Source organism: Pseudorasbora parva, chromosome 7 (genome assembly GCF_024679245.1).
Source record: "Pseudorasbora parva isolate DD20220531a chromosome 7, ASM2467924v1, whole genome shotgun sequence".
Lineage (NCBI taxonomy): Eukaryota > Metazoa > Chordata > Actinopteri > Cypriniformes > Gobionidae > Pseudorasbora > Pseudorasbora parva.
This window is the reverse complement of record NC_090178.1, coordinates 20,568,752-20,595,873: the sequence shown is the minus strand read 5'-3', so window position 1 is coordinate 20,595,873 and position 27,122 is coordinate 20,568,752. Positions and strand designations below refer to the sequence as shown.

The 27,122-nt window shown below is 35.5% G+C and overlaps 2 protein-coding genes across 4 annotated transcripts in view; both read left to right on the top strand.

Moving 5' to 3' along the window:
* vps72b (vacuolar protein sorting 72 homolog b) overlaps nt 1–12,181 on the top strand; it is a 39,584-nt gene extending 27,403 nt beyond the window's left edge. For 2 of the 3 annotated variants that reach the window (XM_067448505.1, XM_067448504.1), the window contains 5 exons: nt 7,965–8,117; nt 8,402–8,525; nt 10,122–10,298; nt 10,380–10,524; nt 11,720–12,181. In XM_067448505.1, coding sequence (XP_067304606.1) covers nt 7,965–8,117; nt 8,402–8,525; nt 10,122–10,298; nt 10,380–10,524; nt 11,720–12,146 — 1,026 coding nt within the window. In that variant the 3' untranslated portion in view covers nt 12,147–12,181. Of the gene's footprint in view, nt 1–6,420; nt 7,231–7,964; nt 8,118–8,401; nt 8,526–10,121; nt 10,299–10,379; nt 10,525–11,719 lie in introns of those variants that run through there. The other variant, XM_067448503.1, reaches the window with a different exon arrangement.
* A 1,064-nt stretch (nt 12,182–13,245) lies between these two features.
* On the top strand, nt 13,246–26,687 carry tmod4 (tropomodulin 4 (muscle)). The gene is made up of 10 exons (XM_067448502.1): nt 13,246–13,345; nt 17,272–17,434; nt 19,460–19,616; nt 20,824–20,946; nt 24,546–24,638; nt 24,787–24,917; nt 25,137–25,244; nt 25,865–26,008; nt 26,093–26,237; nt 26,332–26,687. The coding sequence occupies exons 2-10, from the start codon at nt 17,327–17,329 to the stop codon at nt 26,352–26,354; spliced, it is 1,032 nt and encodes a 343-aa protein (XP_067304603.1). The 5' UTR covers nt 13,246–13,345; nt 17,272–17,326; the 3' UTR covers nt 26,355–26,687.
* The last annotated feature ends 435 nt before the right edge of the window (nt 26,688–27,122 follow it).

Genomic DNA, 27,122 nt, shown 5'->3' with positions numbered 1-27,122 from the left:
CCGAGTGTCTCCTCCTGTCTATACGGTAATTTCTCTACTGTGCGACGGGTCGGTTATGTCGGGTTGGGTTGGTTATGACGCAATCGTTAGCCTATTTAAAAAAAAAAAAAACAGCTTCTATGGGGCGATAGTGTAAGATACAAGGTAATGGAGCCTTTTATACATTGTCGTGTTTCTTTATAAATAAACAATGGACAAATGGAGTCTTTAAACGCCTCAGATGTAAAGTTATTCACTGTCAAAGTGACGCAAAAACGTATGGGAGTCAATGGGATGCTAACAGCAGGTGATGGCTTGGTTAGCAATGGCCACCCCTATGGGTGCTACGCTTTCCGAGTGCTAGATTACCCCCTTGGGTAACACCTATTACTATCCTGCAGAGACATATGATCACACCTCTTGTGCAGTAGAAAATACAGAGCAGATTCCCCAGACTAATATTCAATCTTAAAAGTTTTAGCTTGTTCTGGTGATAGCCAGACAATGTTTGACATATAGCTGTATATCAATGTATGTTTGTTTGAGTACGTCTTGTCATTTTAATTGTCCACCTTTCAGTCACATGTGCCTGAATCCCCTGCTGTGGTGTTTACTGCCCGACACTTTTAAACTGATTTATGGCATATTTTCACACTTTGACGTATCATTTAATGAAAATTTATATGAGCAAAGTGATGCGGTGCATGTTGGTAAATGGGTTTACTGCCTGCTTGGCAGTTTCAAATGTTTGCAGTGATAAATTTTGTTATTCTCAGAGGTGTTATTAAGTGTGCAAATCTTTTTGGCCTGATAAGGGAGACAGTTGTTCACATAACCATTTTAATGTTTAGGGAGCATGTCACTGCCGTTTAAGAATGCATTAAATTAATCAAAAGTGACAGTAAAGCAGCACAACATTTTTCAATATGGATAATAAAATAAGAAATGTGTATAAAGCACAAAAACAGCATGTTAAAAAGATTTCTGAAAGATTATGTAACTGAAGACATAATGGCATAATGGCTGCTGAAAATATTGCTTTGCCAGATTACATTTTAAATAATATTTATAACTATTTTCACAAGGCTATTACTATTCTTACTGTATTTGAAACACTAACAAATGCCACCTTTGTGAGCATAAGAGTTCTTTCAAAATAGATTTAAAATATACTGACCACAAATTTGTATGTTTTGTATGTCTCAGTTTATTACAAACAAACTAGTCCACTACAAATGATTAACAGCTTAACTTTTATACTAAATTTGCCACCCAGTTACTCTTTTGACTATTTTAATTTGAAATTTTATTGCTAAAAAATATCTATTGAAAAACATGTCCCAAATTGGTTAAAAAAAATGGTTTAAAAAAGTACAAAAAAATGTACCCGAGGTTGATATTTAACATTTTTTTAAGGTTAAATGCACTTGCTTTCATAGACCATTTGACAAACGACAAAAATGTACCCTTTTTGAAAAATGCCACATGAATGACTTGCATTCATGACATGAGTGATTTACGTCTGCAATTTAAAGATGCTGATGCATGTCTTGATCTGAATCACAAATGACTGCTTTTAAGCACGTATACCTACTCTTCTCTCTCTTTCAAGTAAAAAGAGGTCATGATGTGAGCGGTGGGCTGGACGCCCGAGACATTGCGTCACCGCCGATTCAGACAAGAACATTCTGTTCTCAGGTCAAAACATCAGTCCAGTTTCCAAACATGCCCAAACAGAAACCTGGCCTTATGTAATGTCACGATGTAATGCTTTTGACATGGACACTGAGGCAGAAGGGAATGACAGCTTAAACAAAAGCAGATTCAACCTAATTTATAGACTCAACAACCTTATATAACCCAAATACCTCAAAACATACGTGTCCCATTGAGATTTAAAATACCTATTAATACTAATTGGGTCAAACAAGTCAAACTGGACTAATTTTTGAACTTATTGCATTGTGTTTCTCTATACTCATTGACTAATGCTGGACAGAAACCAATTTCTATCTGATGTTTATATGATTCATCATTTCCTCTGATAAAATCTGGCTTCGGCGTGTGGTCTGCATTCCAGATAGGCCAGTAAGAGATGAGGAGGGGGGTATGGGATATGTAACACCCTCATAAGCCCCGCTTCCCAGCAGCCCCATGTTTTCACATTCCAAAGCTGTGAGATCTTTTCCCTCTGTAGCTCTGAGAATAATGTCTGTATTCAGTGGCCCTAACAACAACTTCCTTCACATGGAACCAATCACACGGCCTACGATAGAGCCTTTGAGCTCTGCGTCGCACAACAACAACAACAAACAGACTCCAGTCTGTAACGCCACTAATGTCGATGCAATATAATGCAATATTGTCACGGAGCGCTTTCATTTCTTCTGCAAATGAGCGTGTCCCTTCTCAGTTTCACAAATGTTTTTGTGTAGTACAGAGACAGCAGGAGGGAGAGAGGGAGAGAGAAACAGGGAAGACGAAAGCCAGACATCAAAGAGAAAAGAAACCAAATACCATTCTCAACACAAAGCTCTCATTGACGACATCGCCATTCTTTCGTAAAAGCCGAAACCTGCTCATTCTCAACACAGAAATTCTAGAATCAGCTGTTTCACGATTCTAGGACATTTTGTCCTGAGTCAAAAATGGTGGTAATCTTGCACAGGGAAGCTTTACATCTGCATTGGATTTCCATATCTCGGAGGAGTGTCCCAGAATTACCATCTTCCTGATTCCTTATCCCTAAAACAATGCTGGCACACCTCTACCGTAAATAACCTTCAGCGTGGGAGGAAATGAATGCATGCCAGAGAATTTTTTTTTTTTAACCACCTTCAAAACAAATGCTTTAGAACACAACAAAAGTTTAAAGTATGTAAACTTTGTAGTTAAGATGGAGCATGTGGGTGTGCACATGTTTTACCTTTTTCAAATGAATGTAAATGGGTTGAGTAGGAATGACATTGAATGTTTGCTCAGAACATACACTGCAGCTTTGTTCCAAGGACAACTGAGTTCTGTTAGTGCTGCATTCATTACGTTCCCAGAAAAAGACTGGCAAAAGTGTATTGTCGGTTAAATTCAAAGATTAAAAAATACCATGAGCACCATTTTGGGAAATTACATACTTTAAATATTTTATTAAAATCCCTGCACATTGGCCATCCCTGGCCATCAAGGGAAATTTGGATAGGGTTTTTTTGTGTGTGTGTGTGCCTGTTTATGTGGTTTATGGGGACACAAATTTGTATACCTACATGGGTATTACACTGGTATTACACTATAAATGTGGTTTATGAGGACATTTCAAATGTCCTCATAATTCAAATAGCTTTAAAAACATATTAAATTATGTTTTTTTTGAGAAAGTAAAAATGCAGAATGTTTCCTGTGATGGGTAGGTTTAGGGGCAGGGGCAGTGTAAGGGGATAGAAAATACGGTTTGTACAGTATAAAAACCATTCCGTCTATGGAGAGTCCCTGTAAACCACAAAGACCAACATGTGTGTGGGTGTGTGTGTGTGTGGTTGGATGGAGGAGATCTGCATGGGTGGCCTTTCATAGTGTACTTTAATCTTTCCCACACCAGGAAAGGGAAAACAAATACAGAACCATGGAAATCACATGATCTTGATCTCTTGGGGAATTCTTCCTGCAAGCCAAGGATGTTTTATTTTAATCATTGCCAAGATACTATTAATTAAGGTAGATTTTAACTTTATAGTCATGTGATGAGTGCCACTTATCTCATTTAAAGGATTACAGTTTGACAAAGTGTTGTTGTTTTGTATTGACTTCAGTATGTAATATGGTAATGAGTATCATTTCTCTTTTTTTTAACCCCCTTTTGGAAAAATAATTCAGTTGGTTTGGCCTTGGTATTTTTCCCTCAATTCTTCAAAGGTAAAGTCGCTAGACACTGTATTAATGATTAAATTTAATTAAAATATTTGGCATTTCTCATAATATAAAGCGCATTTTGGGCTAATCTGAAGTCCTGCATAAAGAGACTTTTAAGGATTAGTGAGTGGCCATTTCCACAGTTCTGCAAAACGTATAAAATCAGTCACTTGCATTGCTATTCTTGGAAAAAAGATTATGTTGAAGGCATTTTTTAAACATCTTAAAATTGTTCAACTGAATCATGACATGTCAAAAGGCAAAATCATATGGAATGCTGCCGGAATGTTGCTCTTGTTTGTGTTTTATACTACATCAAAATATAAAAATTTGAAGAACTTAATCTTGGTTTCAATAACATTCTTGAAAGGCTGCGTCCAAATGAGTAAGCAAGTTTCATAAAAATTATATATATATATATATATATATATATATATATATATATATATATATATATATATATATATATATATATATATATATATATCATGAAGTTCACAGCATTTGACAAAGTGCACTAAACAGTTTAAATGTTCTACTCTTATTTAACCTTCATACTTTGTTGACAAGATTTGTCAAGCATAACATATCCACTCTGTCATATAAATAGACAGATAAAATAGTGTTTATATTTTCCCCTATTAACTATAGAAACACCATATTGCCGCTGACCCCTGAATACCAATGATCCATGGCCACAACTTTAACAACAAAGAGAACAGCAGCCCCTATCACACCATATCGCAAATTATTTAAGAATATCTCAAATTATTCAGTTTGTTGGAATCAGTTTTGGTGAAAATACACTCTTAAAAATATGTTAAAAATAAAAAAGTTATTTGGCGGGTTGTATTCCATGAGGAACCTTTAATATCCAAAGAAACTTTCCATTGCACAACATTTTCTTTGAAACGAATGGTTCTTTAGAATATAAAATGGTTCTTTAATGGTCTTTAAATAACCTTTAACAAAATGGTTCTTCAGGGAACCAAAAATGGGTCTTCTATGGCATTGCTGTGAAAACCCCTTTTTGGTTCTTCCTGGCACCTTTATTTTTTAGGGGTGTATGTTTTAGGTTATGCCTGACATGATGTTATATCACTTGGTAAATGCTGCTTTTCTTTGAGTCTAGATTTTTAAAAATAATTTGTAATCTCTTTATCAAATCACTCTCAAATAATTTCCGATACTGGGTGAGAAAACTTCATAACTATTTCCTCATGCCATTTTAAAAAGCATGTGTGGCATCTTGTCAAATATTTTAGAAGATTAACTTGAATAATTTCCCAACATGAGGATTAATTAATGCAGATTTTAAATTTCTAGTCTTGTGATAATGTAAAGCCCATCTAATTTAAAGGATTACAGTTTGACAAAGTGTTTTTGTTTTTGAATTCAGTTTCTCTGTAATATTTCTCGCTTTCCCCCGTGGACTTTTGCAAAGATTTTAAATCAAAATGGGTTTGACCATGGTATTTTCCCCTCAACACCTCAAAGGTAAAGTCCCTAGACAATGTTTTTGATTGCTTGTATATCAGGGGCATTTATTATTCATTAAAAATAAAAATCTAACAGATACCCATCTTTTATCTTGCAAAAATGTCATATTCTATACTGTAATTTGCTGTTTTTGTGCTGTCCGATTTGGTAAATGTGAGGTTTTGATCTTCAGATTAGCACTAAAATGCATGTTTCTGAATATATCTCTTATAAATATTTGTCCGAAATAATCATTAAATTATGAGAGAGTTGTTTTTAAAAATATTTTGATCATGCATCTACATTATATCATCCACTTTGTGTGTGTCCGAGAAATCAGTGTCAACTGTGTTACTCCCTATAAATCAGCAATGGTTTGTTCCAAAGTCACATGTCCGACATCAAATGAAGTCATTCCTTTTTTGGAGGTAAATTTGAAGACAGTGTGGTAAATGATAACTTCTCCTCTTCAATGATCTATATTATTGTCGGCACATAAAGTAGGTTAATTGACCGTCAACTGGTGTTATCAACATATTCTGGTAAACTTGCATCACATATTATATTTATAAATATGTAAAAAGAATATAAAATATAAAAACATAAATTCATCTAGGTCAACCACCAACTAATCCAAGGCCAGCAGTTTGCACAAGACCCAAAAATGGGCGAAATGTCAACTGGTACCTGTCAACTGTGTTACCCATCAACTGTAACAGTTGACAATGATTCACATAGTTGACAATTTAATTTAAATTTTATTAATTGCTTGTACTTATTTTTGTTGAATTAAAAAAGAAAGTTATCATTTTTAAGAGTTTTCTCTTTTCCTTCTAATGTTTCCGGTCATTGGTGTTACTTGGTCTGTCAACTGTGTTATGTGTGGTTTTTATGTCATAAATCTTTTAAATGTGAACTAAACCGCCAGAATAATATATAGGGATATCTCTTGAGATGGAAATATTGGTAAGGAAAAATGTAGCATACTGTGGGTTTATGACACAGCATTTGTCCGTAACACAGTTGAGAAAATAATGAATCAAATGTTGATTTTCATTAACATTTAAAAAAAAGTAATTAGAACTTAAGCTTGCCAAATAATTAATTTAGCCCATTAAGGGCATATATTATTCAACCACATAGTTTATTGGTCAAAAAAGAATACAAATTTTCTGACTTTTTGGCTGACCTGAAATGTACCTCTAAATAGAATGACGGCTATATATTTCAATGAATAGCCAATACTTTACCGATGTCATTTTAATAGGCTGTGTGATATCTGGTCTGGTGTCATAAATTTTCAGAAGATGAGCTTGAATAATTATTTCCCAACACGAGGGTACTTTAGTTCAGACCACAGAGTTAATAGGTTCAGACCGTTCAGACGCCGACTCACCGCACCTCTGTCTCCACCTGGTGGCCGTGCGGTGCAATGAATCAGGTCTATTACTTTGGTCTGGAACACGATCGCTTCATCGATTACTCCCCAACTGCCACATTAGACTAGTGCGTTTGACGTTTATTCAGCTGTCATGCTGGTATTATCTTATAATAATGTAAAAACCTTTAATTTATTAATCTGATGATACAGTTATATTTTGCTTTGCTCAACAGATTTGAGTCATATCCTGAAATCTGGTCTTATTTTAAACCTGCTCTATTTTAACTTCTCATGTTATTCATTTTATTATATATACGTGTCTTATTGTTTTTACATATCTGATTAATTGTGAAGTAGATTTAGATGCCAGGATGAGTTTAGCTTTCAGCAGGGCTCCTCGAAAGACTGCGGGAAACCGCATGTCCAGACTGCTGGATGCAGAGGAGGAGGATGAGTTCTACAAGACCACCTATGGAGGATTTCACGACGTGAGTGATGATATCACCGGACGGCTTGTCTTGGACTAGTGTTGACATATTCACGCTGATGTAATGCATTTATACCTTGGACTTCTACCTGTAAAAATGTGCCCTGTCACCCTGAATTGTATTGTCTTGAGACTGTCAGGCTATGTCACATGGAGTCTCTTTTATTTATTCCACATATATGCTTAAAATTAACAAAAATGTTAACTCATAATGTACAGTATATCAGTTTTTTTTGTATATTTTGGCCAATTTATAAATATTTTTGCCTTTAGTTGTCTTTTTGGTTAAATGCATTTTTGTATATTTTTACCAAATAATGAATATTTTGCCTTTAGTTGTCTTTTTGGTTATGTGGCTATTTCATTTTATTTCAAATTAATTTCAACTCAATGAATGTTTTTTTTACAATATATATTATCTCATATGGTATAGAGCTTTTCACAACACATATTGTAATGCATCTTTGTAAAAAAAATACAATATTTGGGCTGGCATATATTTTACTACATGTATATTTGTATACATTTATACTCAAGGGCGATCAGAGTTTCATTGTGTTGACAGTTAATTCATTTAAATCAAATCAATTTTTCTAATAAATGAGATAATGTTTATTTTGTATAAATGATATATTCTAATTAATGTTATCCATGTAGAATTAATATGTAATGTCATGTGCACCCTGTCTAGAGTCTCATCTTTGACTTTGAGTCCTCAAAACTTGATTTGTGCAGGAATCAGGTGATGAAGAATATAAGGGTGACCTGTCTGAAACGGAAGATGAGGTGGACAGTGACTTTGACATTGATGAAGGGGATGAACCTGACAGCGAACAGGAGGAGGATGGGCCGCGCCGGAAGGGTAGAGTGGTGACCAAAGCCTATAAGGTATAGGAGAGTTATTAAGATAAAGCATCATAAAAGCATCATAAAAAGCAATCATACATAGCTTCAGATGACTGGGAATATAGTGCATGAGTCATGTATATTCTACTTATACTTCTTTGTGGTGCTTTGGCATCCTTTTTGAAGCTAGAAAGCTTCAGTCCTTATTCTTTGTAATTGTAAAAAAATAAAAATAATGTGACCAGTATATTCTGTACATGAAGTAAATAATGACAAAATGTTAATTTTTACACCCCTTGTAATCCCAGAAGCTTGTGTTTGTGTAGGAGCCAGTTAAAGTGGTGCGGCCGAAACCAAAACAACGGAAACTGGCTGAACTGCCCAGGAGGACAGACAAGACAAAGATCGACAAATACAACCCCCCTGAACTACATGAGGACATCAGCAAGAGTGAGAGTCCTTCACTTTTTTCACACATTTTGTACACAGCAAGTGACATAATCAAACATACATAGCAAATGATCTATGATCAGTGTAAGTTATATATTCTATAATGTTTTATTCCCTTTAACAGAAAGAACTTCAGTTCATTGGTTAAAAAAATTGTAACTACATCAGTTAATCTGAATGATCAATTTTGTTGCATTGTGTAAATTGATAAAGGTGATTTTGAGTGCTTGACCATTTTTATTTATTTTACAATACGGGTGCACTAATATGCATGAATTCATGCTTAACTAATGCACAGATAATCATGAGTTAAAGGAACTGTATGTAAGAAATGTATTTCAATAAATCATAAAATGGCCCTGATATGTCACTAGACATTAAGAAATCTTGTTAATTTCAAATCCTTATATCACTGACAACAGTAGTCTGGCCAGGATATTGTCATTTAAAAGTTGTTGTTGCTGCCCTCACCTGATGTTGACATGTTGTGTTTTGGCCTGAAGCTCCACCCTCCATCTATCTACCAATCATGAAGTCAGTAGTGTTTCTGCATCCGGGTTGCCAGATCTGCTCTAGTTACCACAGCTGGAGCTACAAATGTTCCTGCTGGATCCTGCAGCCGATCTGGCAACCTCGAGTCAGGGGGAGGGGGAGAGGGGATAGTTATTGCAGTACCAGTTTTGCCCACAATCTTACATACACTTTAAATGTTTCAAATTGTATTAATTCCCTTATAACATATACTTTTTGAGGCACATGACTTATAGCATAATGATACTGTTGCAAATTGTAAGCTAATGATTCATTAAAGCAGACCACTGGAAGTTTAAATGTATGGCTTTGACCCATTATGGTAATAAAACATTAATTTACATTATTAGTTAATATAATATGTTATTATGGAATTAATACATGATGGCATATTTAATTAATAGCAATTCATATATTACTTAATCTATTAATCAAATAGAATCTTCATTAGTTGCTGATGCAGTAATCGTTAATAAATGGTTTAGTTCTTCATGAGCCATGCATTAACTCATGATTATCTGTGCATTAGTTAAACATGAATTAATGCATATTAGTGCACCTGTATTGTAAAGTGTTACCATTTAGGTCTATACAATGATATACAAAGAGTATACTTTTTACACATTCATTTACCCTCCCTCCTTAGGAAGAAGTGATAAAAATATATGCCATAAAAATAGTTTCTTGAAAGAAAGTAAACAATATCCATCAACAACATTCAACAAGAAGTGATTAGATGTTAATGATTACAGATGTTTCCAAAAATAATAATGCATTTTATGAACCTCTGATTGCATAATTATTAACAAAAAACAAAACACAAACAAACAAAACAGCATCAGGTCCTGTAATCATTGTTTTGCTTCCTGTGAATTAGATGATTTACGGTGTAACTGCAATCAAATGTGTTTATTGACTACTAAAGATACAAATTCCATCAATAAGCTGTCAATGAGTCAAGTTTACATCCCCTCCTGGAAAGCCAACGGTTTACGCACGTGGCGACAACATCATAAACTGTTGTGTTGTGATGTTAGTAAACATATCCAAATCATTTTGTCTTAGACAGGAAGTCTGTACGTCAGTCCACGACCGAACACACTCGGCTGACGTACCTGAGGCTGCAGGAGAGGCAGGTCGCTCCACGTCGAAGGAAGGGTACTAGACACGAGAGACCTTTGACCCAGGCAGAGCTTTTGGCAGAAGCCAAGGTCACAGCAGAGGTTAATCTTCGATCACTGGGTGAGGAATTGATACTTTTGCGAATTGTTCTGCCTGGAATGCTAATTGCTGTTTGTGATTATTTATTTATTTTTGTTGCAGAAAACTATGAGCGTTTGGAGGCAGACAAGAAACGACAGGTTCATATGAAGCGTCAGTGTGTGGGTTCTGTTATCCGATATCACTCGGTGCTCATGCCCCTGGTGTCGGACGTGACTCTTAAAGAGGAAAACGTGGATGTAGAGGGGTACTTCTACTGCTTTCTCAATGTCTTTAAGCATAATTATCTTGCTTTTGACTTTAAAAAAAAATTCAATTCACATTTATTTGTATATCGCTCTTCATTGTTTCAAAGCAGCTTTACAGAAAATACATGTGTTTTACAATTACACTTACACTCAGAGTGATCTGTTATCAGAGGTGACTTTTATTGTTCTTGCTTTTTAGACTTAGACTTTCATTATCTTAGGTAGGGCATACAATTATATCTACTGTATCTAATCTTTATATTTCCTGGCACTTAAAACTGGGCTGATAAAGTCTCGGAAGTATTTTACAAATACTTTCATTCATTCATTTGTCCTAAAAAGACAGTATAAAGAAGTTTATGATTGTTTTTTTTTTTTTGTTAGTTTTTTTTTTAAATTTAGAGGTGAACTCTTTACTCAACTTTTTTTGTTCTGCATCTAATGTGTACGTACATTATTTTAAACATTTTTCTAAAGTACTGTCGAGTTCTACATGTAAATCTTACATGTTAATCAAACATGTTAAATGTACTTAAAATGTACAGGATTAAAAAAAACTTTAAAAAGGGATGTATAATTCTGTCAGAAATAAAGTATACTCTTGTTTATTAATTAAGTTCAAGTTAAATTAATGAATTAATAATAATTAAGACATTTGTTTAAAAAATAAAGATGGACATCTTTGTTATGGTTAATGAAAAGATATATCTTTTTTTTAATTTCAAATTGAACCCTACAAATAATTTTCCTATATGCATTCTAAATAAAAAATTTCAGACCCACTTTATATTAGGTGGCCTTAACTACTATGTATTAACATTTAATTTAATAATTTGTTACAATGCACGTATTGTGTAAATACATGTTTTTACATTGAACTTACATTTTAAAAAATACCTGCGTGTAAATACATCTGTAATTAATTTTCATAATTACATATATAATAACAATGTTGACACTTAACCCTACCCTTAAAATTACACCTGTCTCTAACTTTACCCGTATCCCACCTCACTATCAGCAAGTATTTTGCAATACAATATGAACACAATAAGTACATTGTATTTATTTTTTGATGCAAGTACATAGTAGTTAAGGCCACCTAATATAAAGTGGGGTAAAGTAAACTTTTCATGAGAAAAAATGTGTGCACTGTGTATCTTTATATTTTTTATCATTACCTCTCATTGACAGTTTGGACCAAGATGCCCAGCAGAATCCAGGCCATCACCTTCCACAAGCTCTTTCCCAGTCGGAATCAACCCTTACTGCACCACCTAGTGTCCTATCTGCTAACATTTCTGTGCCGCCAGGGCCCGCCAAATGCTCCCGCACCTACATCACTTTCAGTGATGATGAATCTTTCCAGCATTTCTTTCCCCAGTCCCCAGCTCCTCGAATTCCTGTCCAGGAGGTTTGCCCTGTTACTCATAAGCCTGCGCTCTACCGAGACCCCATCACAGACATTCCATACGCTAATGTACAAGCCTTTAGGATCATCCGGGAGGCCTATAAAAAGTATGTGGCTGCCCACGGTCTGCCCTGCACTGGAACAGCGACTCCAGCCGACACCACTGCAAAGAATCTGCGGCAGAAGATCATTATTAAACAAGGGATGTAGAGCAATACAGAAGATGGATAAGTAGGGAGAAAGAGGCATATATATATATATCTATATATATATCTATATATCTATATCTATATCTATATCTATATATATATATATATATATATATATATATAGAGAGAGAGAGAGAGAGAGAGAGAGAGAGAGAGAGAGAGAGAGAGAGAGAGAGAGAGAGAGAGAGAGAGGAGAGAGAGAGAGAGAGGATCCATCAAACCAACCAACCACCATAGTAAATGTTTTTGGTGACATACCAATGTATTTGTAAGTGCAATAACATGCATTATTTAATGTTTTTTTTTATTTGCTTAAAGGTTTAATGTTGATATTTTTGTTAATGTTTAATTTTTTTTAAATGCAATTGATTATGTAGTGATATGTATTTATAATGCATTCATGTTGTTAAATGGTTTATTTATTTAATTTTTAAATGCACTGTTTCAAAATTTATTATTTATTGATATGCATTCATAATGTACTCATATTAGTGACAAGAGCAGTAATGACAACATGCTGTCATGTAGTCTATTGAATGTCTCTATTATTTTTTATTATAATAATTTAAAAAAGTTGTCTGTCTATAACATTTTCTTGTAGAGGACCAACTTAATACTTGATACGGGCATGTTTAAATCTCGCCATTAAATCTGTCAACAGAGAAAGCTAATCTTCAAATTCGGGTCTCTCTTTTTTGCAATACCGACTTTATACACTAGAGGTCACTCCTCTCCACCAAAATGTTACACGTATAATGAATAAACCTGAGTTACAAGACTACATGGATGATCTCTCTCTCTCTCTCTCTCTCTCTCTCTCTCTCTCTCTCTCTCTCTCTCTCTCTCTCTCTCTCTCTCTCTCTCTCTCTCTCTCTCTCTCTCTCTCTCTCTCTCTCTCTCTCTCTCTCTCTCTCTCTCTCTCTCTCTCTCTCTCTCTCTCTCTCATTTCATAGTCACTAATCTCTCACAACCAAAATAATGTAATGCTGACCTCATGAAGAGTAGCCTGTATCCATGTCTCATCTTGACCCAGCGAGCAGGCGAGTTATAGGGGGACAGACAGCGAAGAGGGGGGGGGGGGGGGGGCTATGGGGGGGACCCGGGAAGAGAGGGAGGGGGCGAGCGAGCGAGGGGCTGGTCTCTGATTTCGAGCATAGAGTGTAGGCTACAGAAGATCAGCAGCTCTGAGTCCTAGTGAGGGTAGGTAATCTGTGTATGTGTGTCTCTTATAGCAACAGAACGACATTTTTTTGCTTTTTTTTTAGTTTTAAAGTTTTAAAGCTTTATTTTACTGAAAAAGAAACTGGTTGCATTCAGCTGATAACTGCATGAATTATTATTTTATGATTGTAATGAAGCAATCAAATAAAGTGTACAGTAAAAGGTTAAAGGTCCAATTGATAGACCATTATAGTTAGTTAGAGACTAGATCTAGTTAGATTAGTTGGGTAGATTTTGTTTTGGAGTAAGGCTTTGTGGAAAAGTGGTTTCCAGTGTCTCCCTGCATGCACCTGTTGATTTTTTTTCTTTTCTTTTTTAACTGTTTTTTTTTTTCTTGTTTAATGCCATGTAATACAATTTTCTTATACATATTTTTGTTTTCAAAACAGCCATTATTTCCCCAGCTGTCTTTGCTTGCAGTGCTACTGCACACTGTAGCTTGCAAGCGGAGAGGATTTACGCAGCTGGAAGTAGCTGACTTGTGAAGCTAAAATTAATCTGAGGTTGATTTGGAATTTTACACTTGGGTGGTTAGACTTGGTGAAGTCAAACTACAAATAGTGTGAAGTCTCATGAGCTGTGTGTCAGCTGGAAAATGCTCCATAACTGAATTGAATCTGAATAAGAAAGTTGTTTTAGTCTCTTGCTGCATGTCAGAAGAGTTCTGGCCACTTGGTAGAATCACTTTTTCTGGTGGATGATATGGTATCTGATGTGTCAGTGCCTGATATTTGTTCTGCATCCTTTTGAAGTACCAGAGGGAGAATTGGGTTTCTGAGACAGAACCAAAGTTTTTGTCATATGGACGATAATGACTTTGTGGCCTCTTAAAGGAGAGCAGTCAAAAGAGTCAGGTTGCTTTTGGAGATGCCTTGAAGTTTGAAGGACAGGTTTAAAGATATTTGCCATCTTTTACAATAGTAGAGACTAAGGAATAAAAATAAAGGTTCCAAAAGGCGGGTTTCACAGCAATTCCATAGAAAAAACATTCAAGATTTTAACCTTTTTTAATCTTTTGTACAATAGAAAGTTTCAATGGAACCATCTTGAAATGTTATTTTTAAGAGTTTAGAAGTTCTACCTGCATTTCTAAAAACAATGGTTCTATGAAAAACCTTAAACATCTACAGAATCTTTCCATTGCACAAAATGTTGTTTAGATTTTTAAAAATGTTCTTCACACTAAAGGAAACAATGGACCTTTACTACTGTTCACTGAAATGTTCTTTTGGGGACCAAAATTGTTCTTTTATGGCATCGCTACAAACCCCATTTTGGAACCTTTATTTTAAAGAGTGTAGTTCTGTCAATGTTGTTTTTCTGTTTGTCTGTTCTTTATTTAAAATATCTAAGAATACTTATAATTTGAATGTTGTATCTTAATGATTTTTGAAGTTACTGTACTAACAATTTTTTTTTAGCTAATCCTTAAACGCATACCATGGGTGTTCAGTGACCCGGTTATTATGTTTTTAATTTAGACGTGAATCTTCTTAGTATTCCTCAATCAATTAATTGTAAACAATATAACAAGAAGAATGCCTGTTTTCCCATTTATTTAATTGTATAGGGTTGCTAATGACCCGAGGTGTGTAAGTATATATTTTTTTCTGCACAACAAAAATTGAATCTTTGATGACTGAATAAGTGCAACTCATGTTTATTCCACAAGATGCAGTGACGTTTCACTCATAGTTACTGCAGGCAGAAAACAAAAGAACATGAAGCATAATCAGCAAAACTTCGAATGGCTTAGTGATTTACTGCAGAACAAATACTGAACAGAGTCAAATATTAGTGTCATTTGATGCTGGATATGGTGAGGAGGCTGCCAGTGATAAATACTGATTTTGAAGATGCTGTTTTGAGAATATGTTTGAGATCGCAAATATGAGCCAAATGCTAAATGTACTAGGAAATGAGCTCTGAAAGGCTCAGTGATGATGATATAAAACATCTGCTCAAACCGAACCCTTCCAAGATCCAAAAGGTATGAAAAATGCTTTATTTTATTCTTCTGTAATTGCTACTATCAGGAGGGTTTTATATGATTGCAACAGGTAGAGATCTATCCTTTTTAGATATAGATCCGGGTCGCTAAAGACCTGAATATGTAACAAAGGCGAAACCAACAGGGAAATAACAAGGATTCCATGTTGAAGGACTCATTTAAAAGACCCTCTGCATACCAGCGAGCCTGAACAGGTGAAAGTCAGCTAATATTTTTTTTAGGCTAGTGTTGTTGTCACTTAAGAGCTGAGAGAACAGGTGTGAAGAACAGGCAGACCGCCGCTTTTTTTCTGGGACATGCGCACAACATAAAAAGAGGACACCTGGTCAACAAAAGGCCTGCTTTTGGCCTGTATGTTTATTGTAAGACTGAAGCGACAATAGTTAATAGCTATTTATAATCCCTGAGATGTCGATCTTGTAGACTGACCGGTTCCTGAAAGACTAGTGCATTGATGCATTGTCCATTTCTGAGGGCAAGGCCATTTAGAAAATAGTTGTCATTAACCTTTGTTTAAAACTGGGATTGGACAATTAGATATATAAAAATTGTTAATTTTTCATATCTGCTGTAAAGTGCTTTGGAAGAATAGCGTTCAGTACTATCTCAGAGTCTTTACTGTTAGTCCAGGTGAGCTATATAATTAATATAAACTAAACTTCCTACTATATATTTAATAATTCTTCTTAAAATGACATGAGGACTGAGTTTTCTGATGTCTTTTTTATATTTTCTGTTCTAAGCTCTCTGATCCTGTGTTTGTGTCACTGGCTTTACAAATTAGAGCCATGCTACTCTGGTCTAACACCTCGGATAGACAGACAACCACAAATAAACACACAAAAACACACACAAAAACGCATTTGTTTTCTTAGTACCCCTAATATAACGTTGGCATCCCAATTAACTCTAATAATCTGCTGATTAATTTATTTTACTATATTTATTTGATTGTAGCAAGTTTCAGGAGTGTGTGTTCATGAAAGCGTGGAACATAACAGATCTGTGTGATTCATTGTGTGAAATTCAGCAGTAATGTTTATTAGCATATATTTATAGATCATGACCTCATTGGCCTCTAAATGGTTTTACCACATGATTGTTAACATTGATCGCCCATCTTAAAAAAAGTTATTTGATTCATATTTACATATCAGAAGCATTTGAGAGGATTACAATCAAAACATTTTTGAAGAGCTGTAGCTTTTTAAAAAAACAAGTTAAGACCATTCTGTTGATACAGACTGTTGAGTTGAATATGTTACACAACATGTTAGGCTGTATAGTTTGTGTTGCAGATCTAGTTTGGGTGTGGTGGTCTGAAACTGTTGACTAGCCCGTGGCTCTATCAGCCAGTTTCACAGGCGGTAGAATGGGCAACCTTCACATGAGTGTGAGCTAGTGATAACTCCTCACAGTTCTAACCTTCTCCTCCTTACTGTAACCCAAAACCCAAGCGTTGCTGTTCAGAGACTAAAAATAGACAAGATTCTCTCTGTCTCTGTGCCTTTGAATCAAAGAAGCAGTGAGTTCTTCATGTCCCATATGATCAGTGTGTCTTAAATGGTGTTGTCGGAAAGGCGTATCTCTATTCCCAAGTACACTGTACCCTGTTCCTGTACACAAATGCTAGCCTTGTCCTTTTTATTCAGAAGGGTTTTTTGGCATTTAACACTGTAAGCGGTTCCCAATCGTGGACTTTCAGTGGCTGGCTCTTTTGGCCAGGCTGAAGGTGACTTGGACTGGAAATCAGGTTTTCCTATTCAATCTCAGAAAGCTTTGAGGGACTGAATAAAGCAAGCGGCCATTATTGTGCCTTATTTGCAAGCCAAATATAGTAAAACGAGGTGTTTTTTTTGTGCAAGTTTCTGGCTTAACATTTTCTCCCTCTCAGGGCCCGCTGTCTCTGGGCGAGCTGTGTGAATTGAGAGTACCAACAAGCAGCAAGCATGTCTAAGAGCGATCCCCGAGACATTGACGAGGATGCCATCCTCAAGGGCCTCAGCGCAGAGGAGCTGGAGAAGCTGGAGTATGAACTACAGGAGATGGACCCTGAGGTACTATGCCGTGCAACTGTTTAAATTTCAAGTATGGCTAGGTATCATTTGAGTACGTTATGGAGCTTTTGCATGAGCAATGTACCACATGTTGCCACATGTACCTACACTGTAAAATCGAATTAGTTAGACTTACTTCAAAAAGCAGGCAAACGGATTGCCTTAAAAACTAAGTAAAATAGGAATATGTTACCTTCAAAATCTTAGGTTGTAAAGTTCACCTACACAAGAGTTCTAATAACTAAAAAAAGTGTAGTGAGTACTTTATCATTTACTAATTCATTAAATTGTTGTGTTTTGTATGATTAATATTGAAGTCTGTGTGTGTGACTCAAGCATGGTCAATTGCAAGAGAGATTATATCAGCCCAAATACAAGTTTCACAAGCTGTTTAATACATAAATGTTAGCAATTTTAAAAGATGATTATTGAACATGCAAAATAATCTGTGATTTAGTTAGAAGTTAGGTCACTTTTTAAAAGCAACCTATTTATTACTTCCCTTCCTTTGAAACCAAATAACTGTGATTTCTTGTTGCATCGCTGCATCAATAAGAAGAGAATTACAATAAAATTAATCGCAATTAATCGCAACCAAAATAAAAGTTTGTGTTTACATAATATATATGTGTACTGTGTATAATAATTTTTTAGATATAAATACACACACATGCATATATTTAAGTAAAATATGAAATATTTATATAAAAATATTTAAATATAAGACAAATGATATAAAAATATATACCGTAAGCATATCTTAAATATACACATGAAGGAGTGTGTATTTACATTATAAATATGCACAGTACCAGTATGTAAACACAAACTTTAATTTTGGATGTGATTAATTGATTGCCCAGCACTAAATAATATAAATGTCCTAAACGTCCCAAGTCCCAACCAAAGGGAACACTAATCACCATAATGGTGAGTTCAGAGCAAGATAACTGTAAAAACTCTATTAAGAATTGCAGCGCATTAAATACTTTTTTTTTTTTGCTTGACAAAACGGCACTCAAACTAATCAATTAATCTAAACTTGAGTAAACAAGGCATAGTATGTAAATAGTACAAATTACTTTTTTTTTTTTTTTTATCAATTAAGACATTATGGCCCGGTTTCACAAACAGGACTTAGAATAAGCCAGGATTAGGCCCTAGTTCAGTTCAGACATTTAATTAGGTTTTATAAACGTGCCTTAAAAAACATTACCGGTGTGCATCTTGAGACATAATGGCACTGACATATTTAAAGAAATGTCAGTACAAGTTGCTTTCAATTAAAGCTCAGACATGAATTTTAGGTCAGGACTAGTTTAAGCCTTGTCTGTGAAACTTGGGTAAGTAAAGTTAGCTAAAAAAATTGTTAGACAACTGTTGGATTTTACATTCTATTTGCAAGGAGACATCAGTTGTAGACAAGATGAGAAAATATTGAATGTATGTTGTGCTTGCATAAAACAAAAAAGAAAGAGCCTGCTGTGTGATATGAGAGACATGAAACTAGCGCTGTTTCAGCTGAAGAGTGGTCTGATATAAAGAGATGCCATGGGCAACAGCGAATATTCGGATGTATGTGACCGCTGAATGCTGCGGTTGACCAATGAGAGTCAATGATTCCAGTGAGCTGCATAATAAATAAGCATAATTGCTGCTGAAAAAGAGCAGCTTTGACATTTTGAAAATAGATTTTGTGTCCCACTGAGAAAAATAAGTCCCACGAATTTGTAGTGACATTGGGGTGAGTAGATGATAACGGATCTTTCTATTTAAAACAAATGTTTCTGGAATGATTCACAGATCAAATTTTGATATGTGAATGGACGATTCATTGGTTGCAGAAATCATGTGAAACTTATATCATACACAATGGGTTCTGTTTAAATCATTGAACATACATTTTATTAAAGTTAAAATCTACTAAGCTCAAAATTCTACATGAGCACATGTAGACAGCACAAACAGGCAGGTGAGTGTAGCATTGATGGTTTTAAAATTCATACACTTCTCTTGACCTTTCAGAATGCCATGCTCCCAGCCGGTTTCCGCCAGCGTGACCAGACCAAGAAAAGTCCCACAGGCCCCTTTGATCGCTTCGCCCTGATGGATTACCTGGAGAAGCAGGCCATGGAACACAAGGACAGAGATGATCTGGTACCCTTTACAGGGGAGAGGAGAGGTACCACCACCACTGGACTGATAATAACACAACAGTTCCAATATCTGATAAGCCTTAGTAAACAAACACGCATAAAGAATAAAGCCACATTTTTAACTCTTTCCCGTCAGTGTCAGTTGCCAGCCATGCCAACGTTTTTTTGGTCCTTTTTCACAAAAAATTTATGGCCCCGAGAATATTTTTGTTGAATGCTAGCCAGTGTCTTTTTGAACATACAATATATCAAAAGAATGAACAGAACCTCTGCTTTTAAACAAAACAAAATAAAACAAAAGTTTTATTCTAGCTTTACTTTATGCATTCTTTTTTATCAACACTTGAATGTGGGTAAGTTTCATAAAAAAGCAACATATTGAGCAAGAAGCTGAGAAAAATGAATTTTTGTCAAAGACTACATCTGGACCAGATTCAGTACGATAAGCAAAACATATGGAGTAGATTGAGTCTATCAACACAAGGTTTGCACAGTCCTATCCATTTTCTGGGTTGACGTTTTTTATTTATATGCTGTTAATTGTTGATGATCGCATCATTTTTAATGTGCATCTGCTTACATATGAGGTTGCTCGTTAATTCTTTTTTCCCCCCTGTGTTTTGATCTGGAGATTCAGTACTCGTTCAGGAGATGTGTAATAGCGCCCCTACTTGTACTTGTGGAAACATTCTGTTTTCTCTCTTGAATCCAACACGGAAGTGACTTGAACTGTAATTCATCGAGTGGCTGCTAGGCTGCTCCAAAAGGGAGTCAATCCCATAAACCTCCTGCCCAACTATTGCAGTGCAAGGTGGGATAGAATGAGTGAACTCAATAACGTCCACTATGGTTTTGGACACCACATAGTGCCCTATTTAGGGTATGGGGGGTGATTTCGGATGTTCCGCCTCTTTGCCCATGTTTGGTTATCCAGGCGTGGAACACTGCCAAGATGATGCAGACTGGCTCCGCCCACTTTGGGCTTCAAAAATTCACTTCAGAAATCTACGGGTGACATCACGGACACGACATCCATTGTTTTATACAATCTATAGTAAAAACACGTCAATGGCAGGGAAGTGTATTCTCACAAATGACGAGTCAGCTCGTCAATGGCAGAGAAAGAGTATATTATAAATATTATAAATATTTATTAGTTTGTTTGTTAACCTTTGTTTATTCTTATTTTAGCGAGTGAGCATTTCTCTTTCTCTTTCTTTTTGCTGTCTGTAGGTAAAGCCTTTGTCCCTAAACCAGGGTCAGGACAAATCCCTGTGGAGGAACAGATCACTCTGGAACCTGAGCTGGAGGAAGCACTGAGGAATGCAACAGATGCTGAAATGTGTGACATTGCAGGTGGGCATGACAATCTGCTCTGGTCCTGTTGTTTCTATTCACATGACATAAAATAACTTATGATATCCGGTCCAGAGTGCTCTAAATATATGTATTACAACTAATCCTTACTTTATAACCTGTAATGTCCTGTAACGGCTCTGACTGTAATCCAAAATTTGATCCTTGACTAAGGACTAATCCTCTATTTGCTATTGAAAACAGCTGATCCCAATACCCCATGAATAACATTTGTCAGTCAAACTTTATTTGTATAATCAGTGTCTCATATGACATTTTTTTAAAGGTATATATATATATATATATATATATATATATATATATATATATATATATATATATATATATATATATATATACAAAACAGCTTAGCTGACTTGTATTGTATGTGGAACTATGAATGGAGTAGGTCATACACAGAATTATACCATGCAGTATCAATTTTCCCAAGCTCAGCAGCTCACTAAAATAAAATGAGCGACAGCCAACTAGTCAACATGAGCGGAGGTGGAGTGAAAATGTTTAGCTGCAAGTAGTCTGTAGGCTAGAAACACTCTGTGACTGTGTGTTGGCAGTATTTAGCCGAACATAAATATCAAATATTTTACTTTTCCTGTTAAAAATGCAATATACAAAGAATTCACATTCTTCTTGATGTAATATACTAAATTGATGGAAACCAGTCAATAGTCACCGACGGCACAGTGTCGATTCAACATGCTGATTCAGCCCAAAAAACCCAGACGGCGTCCCACCAGAGCCGGCGGTGCGGAACACAGAAAAAACTAAGCCAATCGACACTCAAAAACACCCGACCGTCAGCTTGGTGTGTCCCAGCCTTAATTGTCCTTGAGCTGGGTTGTGAGCACTTAATAATAAGCCTTTGCCCTTAAGGGCATTTAAAGCTGTGGACGTAGCACACATGAGTTTTGGAGCGTGTCACTGGGTGCAGATTATTCAGCAGAGCCCCTCATTCAGAACAGTTTTAACTCTGGAACACGTCCAGTTCAGGATTAAACTGTCAATAGGGGTTTGCCGTTGGTGATTTTATGGATGAGTCTGCTTTTGCTGAGATGCAGCTAACTGGAGAGTGTACAGACACAGATAGCTGTAATACTCCATTTTATTCCTAAAGGGGTCATGAACTGAGAAATCTAATTTTCCTTGCAAAATCCTTAAAGTTTCAGAACTCAAAAGATAGTCAAAAACAGCTTTTACTGAAAGTAAGCTCCAAAAACGACTTGTTTCAGATTTTGTCTCAGTATGGCGTAATGGTTATAATTGGACAAAGGACCGCCTCTGCAGAAGCAGATCAACACTTACTTCTACCTCACTGCCTCTTTAGCCCCGCCCACCGATTCGCACATGGCATGTTATGTAGTAGAAAACTAAAGAGATGTAAACAATAAATGTAAATGGTTAAATGGATATACTTAGCCTGACAAGCCAGACCCACATCAAGATGTTTGGTCTGGAAACTCCCCATTGACAGGGCTTAATCCGAGGGGCGGATAAACGGTTGTCTTTCAAACTCCCTCTGCACGCGATAGGATAGCGCTACAACCAACCAGAGCAATGAAGGTGAAACAGAGCTTGTTGAGAGATTAAACATTCGCCGTATCCGGTCGGCAAAACTCCGAACACATCTTCCCTCTTTAAGAATGACTTCAGTGCCGTTCTTTGTTCTTTTCTCAGAGAATAGCTTAACTCAAGTCTTCCAGAGTCGCGGTCAAAGCTGATTCGAAAGACCGCCGTTCTCCAGTTTCTGTGTTTACTAGAAGCACGCAAACGCAACTCGGCCGTCGTCATTATGGCCCCGCCCGCCGACTCTATACATGACGTGATTGGCCCGGCAAGAGTTAGGCGAATACAGCTCAGAAGGGTATTGAGAGTTGCTAGACGACACTTTAAATTTTTAATCGGGGAGGCAGATTAAATTTGACGGGCAGATTAAATTTGCTGCCGCTAGGGTGCGTCTAGATTTCTAGGCTAGGATACACTGTTTTCAATTTTGTAATTTCATCTGAATATCATCATTCGTGAGATTTAATCAGTCGAAAAGGTTAATTGATTAGATGTGTCTCTGGTAAACAGTGATATATGACATTGTATTATGTTGACTATCAATGTTTTTTTGTTAATGAGGGATTTGTGGACACATTAATGTTTTTAGATTTATGAAGTAAAAGTAAAAGTTTTTATTTTAATGTAAAAAGATCAAATTAGACCTTTGGGGTAAGATAAATCGGAACAGAAGGCTTCAAGTGGGATGCTGTTGTGTTATTTTTTATTTTATTTAATAATTATTGTAGCTAATAGTTATTTTTTTCCCCATGAATTAGACATACATATCATCCATCTTTGCATTCATTAAAACCTATAGGTTAGTTGAGTGAAATTATTAAATTATTAAATTTGCCTTCATAGATATTATAACATATATTCCATTAAAATATGGGCAACTAAATAACTAAATATTTGTATATCTGCATACAAGTCATAAAATAACTGTACCTTACAGATAAATATATTTTACCATTTTGCTTTGTGTGTTATGGGTTATTCAGTTATTGAATATTGATTCAATTTTAAACACAATCGTTTATTTAGTATTTTACATGAATGATGCTTTAATGCTTTTTAGCATTTAATGCTTGATGCTTTTTACCTCAGTAGGGGCCATCTTATACCCGTCTTTTAATATTTTGTGCTATAAATTAGCAAATTATTCTATTTATCCTATAATAAAACATTGGCTAATGTGTCATCATCATCTTTCACATTTTAAACTTAAAAGTAAAATGCACATTGTTCTTAAGGGGGCATCTTCCCCCATGTCACTCTATGGCAAACGTGGGAAGTTTAAAACAATTCCACCCATGTAGCCTGGACAATGAAAATTATTTTAAAATGCAAGACTGTTACCCACAGCATAGCTTATCATAGCAGTGGGCGGTCACTTCCAAGTACTTTATGAGACACGCCCATCTAAATGTAGTGAAAGAGTCAAAAACAGGATAAAAAATAGCCAATTATACTTCTAAATTAGTTTCTTTTATTGTAAAAATCTTACTAACCTTATAGGTGGACCTCAAACAACAATATCATCTGCTATTGCCTCAATTTTGATAACCAGTGAAGTGTTTTTTTTTTTTTTTTTTAAACCAGTGAAGCTACAGTTGCTAATTGAAACATGGAGAGGTTTATTAATGGTGGGTTTACTGGTTAATTAGCGCCACCTGCTGTTCAACTACACATTTACAGTTCTCTGCAGTCCACTCCACAAGCTATTCCATGAAAAGATTACTTATAAAAACCATTACTAATTTATTAAACATGTAGCCTATTCATTTTCCATTTATTTTTCATTTTAGATATATTTCAATTGATATATTTTTTAAATAATTTAAATGTAATTTATATATATATATATTAATTAATTTATTTTTTTATTTATTTATTTTTTAATTATTAATGATTTATTATGATTATGTTTTTAATTAAAATATATTCATATATTCAATGGCATCTTAAAACATTAGTCTGAGAGTATTGGAGTATTTAAATCATTAACTAATGCAATGCTTATATCCTCACAGCCATCCTGGGGATGTACACACTTATGAGCAACAAGCAATATTATGATGCCCTGAACACCACTGGCAAGATTGCAAACACAGAAGGCATCAACAGTATGTATACATACAACACATTTAACACTAAACCATTTAATTTCAAACAAAAGTTTGACAAAGTGATTTTTTTTTTAATTCACGCAATGCCACTATATTCACAGTATGAAGTTCTGTATCATAAGCTGGTCGGTCTATTCTCTTTTAGGTGTGGTGAAACCAGATGTGTATAAGATCTATCCTGAAGAGCCTCCAAATGACACAAATGTGGAGGAAACTCTCCACTACATCCAGAAAAATGACAGCAGCCTTATTGAGGTCAACCTCAACAACATCCCGGTAAACATGCCAACAGCACTGACAACTCAATAAGCATAATTATAATTACATTACAGACTAGACATAAGATAAATATTATAAACAGATTTACACTGCTCATTTACACTTTCAGTATTTGTTTTCTTGCAAACTGCTGATTAGAATGAATAAACATAAAAATTGGTGCATTTCTCTGCTTGAGCAGAATGGATTTATTAATGGGTGATTATGTTGATGTAGGACATTCCCATCCCAACACTGAAAGAGATTTTCGAGGCTATGAAGTGCAACACACACGTGCAAAGCCTCAGCATCGCTGGGACACGCAGTAATGACCCTGTGGCCTTTGTAAGTCCTGAAGCCTGTGCGGTTTCATTCTCTCATTCCTTTGCTTTAAACTTATAAATAAATAAATAAAATTAAAATCTTTTACTAATCTAAACTAATCAATTTAGTCTAAATAATATGTTTTTTTTTTTTTAAAAGAATGAATACTTTCTGTTAACAAGGATACATTAAATTGATCAAAAGTGATGTTAATCCTCAAAAAATTCATCACTGTTTTCACAAAAATAAAGCTGCACAACTGTTTAAACATTGATAATAATAAAAAAAGTCTGAAGGATCATGTGAGAGTAATGATGCTGAAAAATGATATTTTCCATCACAGGAAGAGATTACACTTAAAAAATAAATGAAAATAGAAAACTTTTCAAAATGTAAAAATATTTCTCAATATTAATGTTTTTACTGCATTTTGATCAAATCAATTTCGGCCATGGTGAGCATAAGAGACAAAAACATAAAAAAATCTCATCGAGCCCAAACTTTTAAACTGTAGTGTATTTTTCTTTCATTTTAACAGTCATCATAAAATCATCGCTCACTTCTGTTTTCTTCTGTACGTATTTTGGAAATGCTGGACAGTCGATGTCAGTTGTTTCTCTTGCTCTGTTCTTTTGAGTTAGGCTGTAGCTGAGATGTTACAGTCCAACTCCACCCTGCAGAGCCTCAACATCGAGTCCAACTTCATTACTGCACAAGGCATGATGGCCATCGTCAAGGCACTGGGAGAGAACTCCACCCTGACTGAGATTAAGATTGACAACCAAGTAAGAGGCAAAAATACTGCCAAAAACATCTGACGGCATGCTGTTTAAATCGTAAAAATAAATTGTTCATGCGGATTCTCACAGAGACAGAAACTGGGCGACTCAGTTGAGATGGAGATTGCATCCATGTTGGAGAATAACCCCAGCATCATAAAGATTGGCTATCACTTCACTCAGCAGGGCCCGCGTGCAAGAGCCGCCATAGCCATCACCAGAAACAATGACATCCGTGAGTGTTCTGTGTCTGCAGCTGAAACAGGAATTTTATTCGTTTTTGTTGATGCATTGAACTTGGTATTTTTTTGTATCTACCCCATATCCAGTTCGTCAGCAGAGAGTAAGATGAAAAGAAGATACAATTTTATTCATCTAGAAGGTATCGAAGTTCTCCATGTGCACTCTTGGAGTCTTACAGACACTCCAGCGACAGCCATGACAACAGATGACCCTGATACGCTTTTCCCATTCACCGACGGCCATTGTGGATATCATTATCGCCAGCTTGATAAGACTTCTTTGCTTTTTGTGGATTTCATCTAATCAAAAGCTCTGATCTAATAAAATTGACCTGCTCTTTAATACCTCAGTTTGCAAACTTGAAAAGACACTAGTTTCTGGTAATATGGTGCTCCCGGCAAAGTTTTTTTTGTAAATATTTCAAATAAAATATTACAATCTATGTTGTCTAATCAGACTTCAAAGCTTTATTAAATTACAAAAGCACAATTTAATTCAGGTTTGTTCTATCAAAGCACTTACATACACTACTGTTCAAAACTTTTGAGTTTTTTCTTCCTAAGAAAATATGGCCCCACTTTATATTAGGTGGCCTTAAGTATTATGTACTTACATCAGAAAATAAGTACAATGTACTTACTGTGTTCAAGTTGTATTGCAAAGCACTTTTGCTGATATTGAGGTGGGATACGGAGGGGTAGAGTTAAGGCTTGGGTTAAGGTTAGGTGTAAGGGAAGTGCCATTTTTTAAAATGTAAGTACAATGTAAAAAACATTTATTTACACAATAAGTGCATTGTATCAAATGATTAATTAAAATGTTAGTACATAGTAGTTAAGGCCACCTAATATAAAGTGGGTCAGAAAATATTTTATTC

Excerpts from the sequence above, each read along its gene's own strand:
- tmod4 (XM_067448502.1), top strand. The coding sequence starts at position 17,327 with ATGTCTAAGAGCGATCCCCGAGACATTGACGAGGATGCCATCCTCAAG. Across the intron at positions 17,435-19,459 it reads TACAGGAGATGGACCCTGAG|AATGCCATGCTCCCAGCCGG; the intron begins GTACTATGCCGT and ends TTGACCTTTCAG. Across the intron at positions 19,617-20,823 it reads CTTTACAGGGGAGAGGAGAG|GTAAAGCCTTTGTCCCTAAA; the intron begins GTACCACCACCA and ends TGCTGTCTGTAG.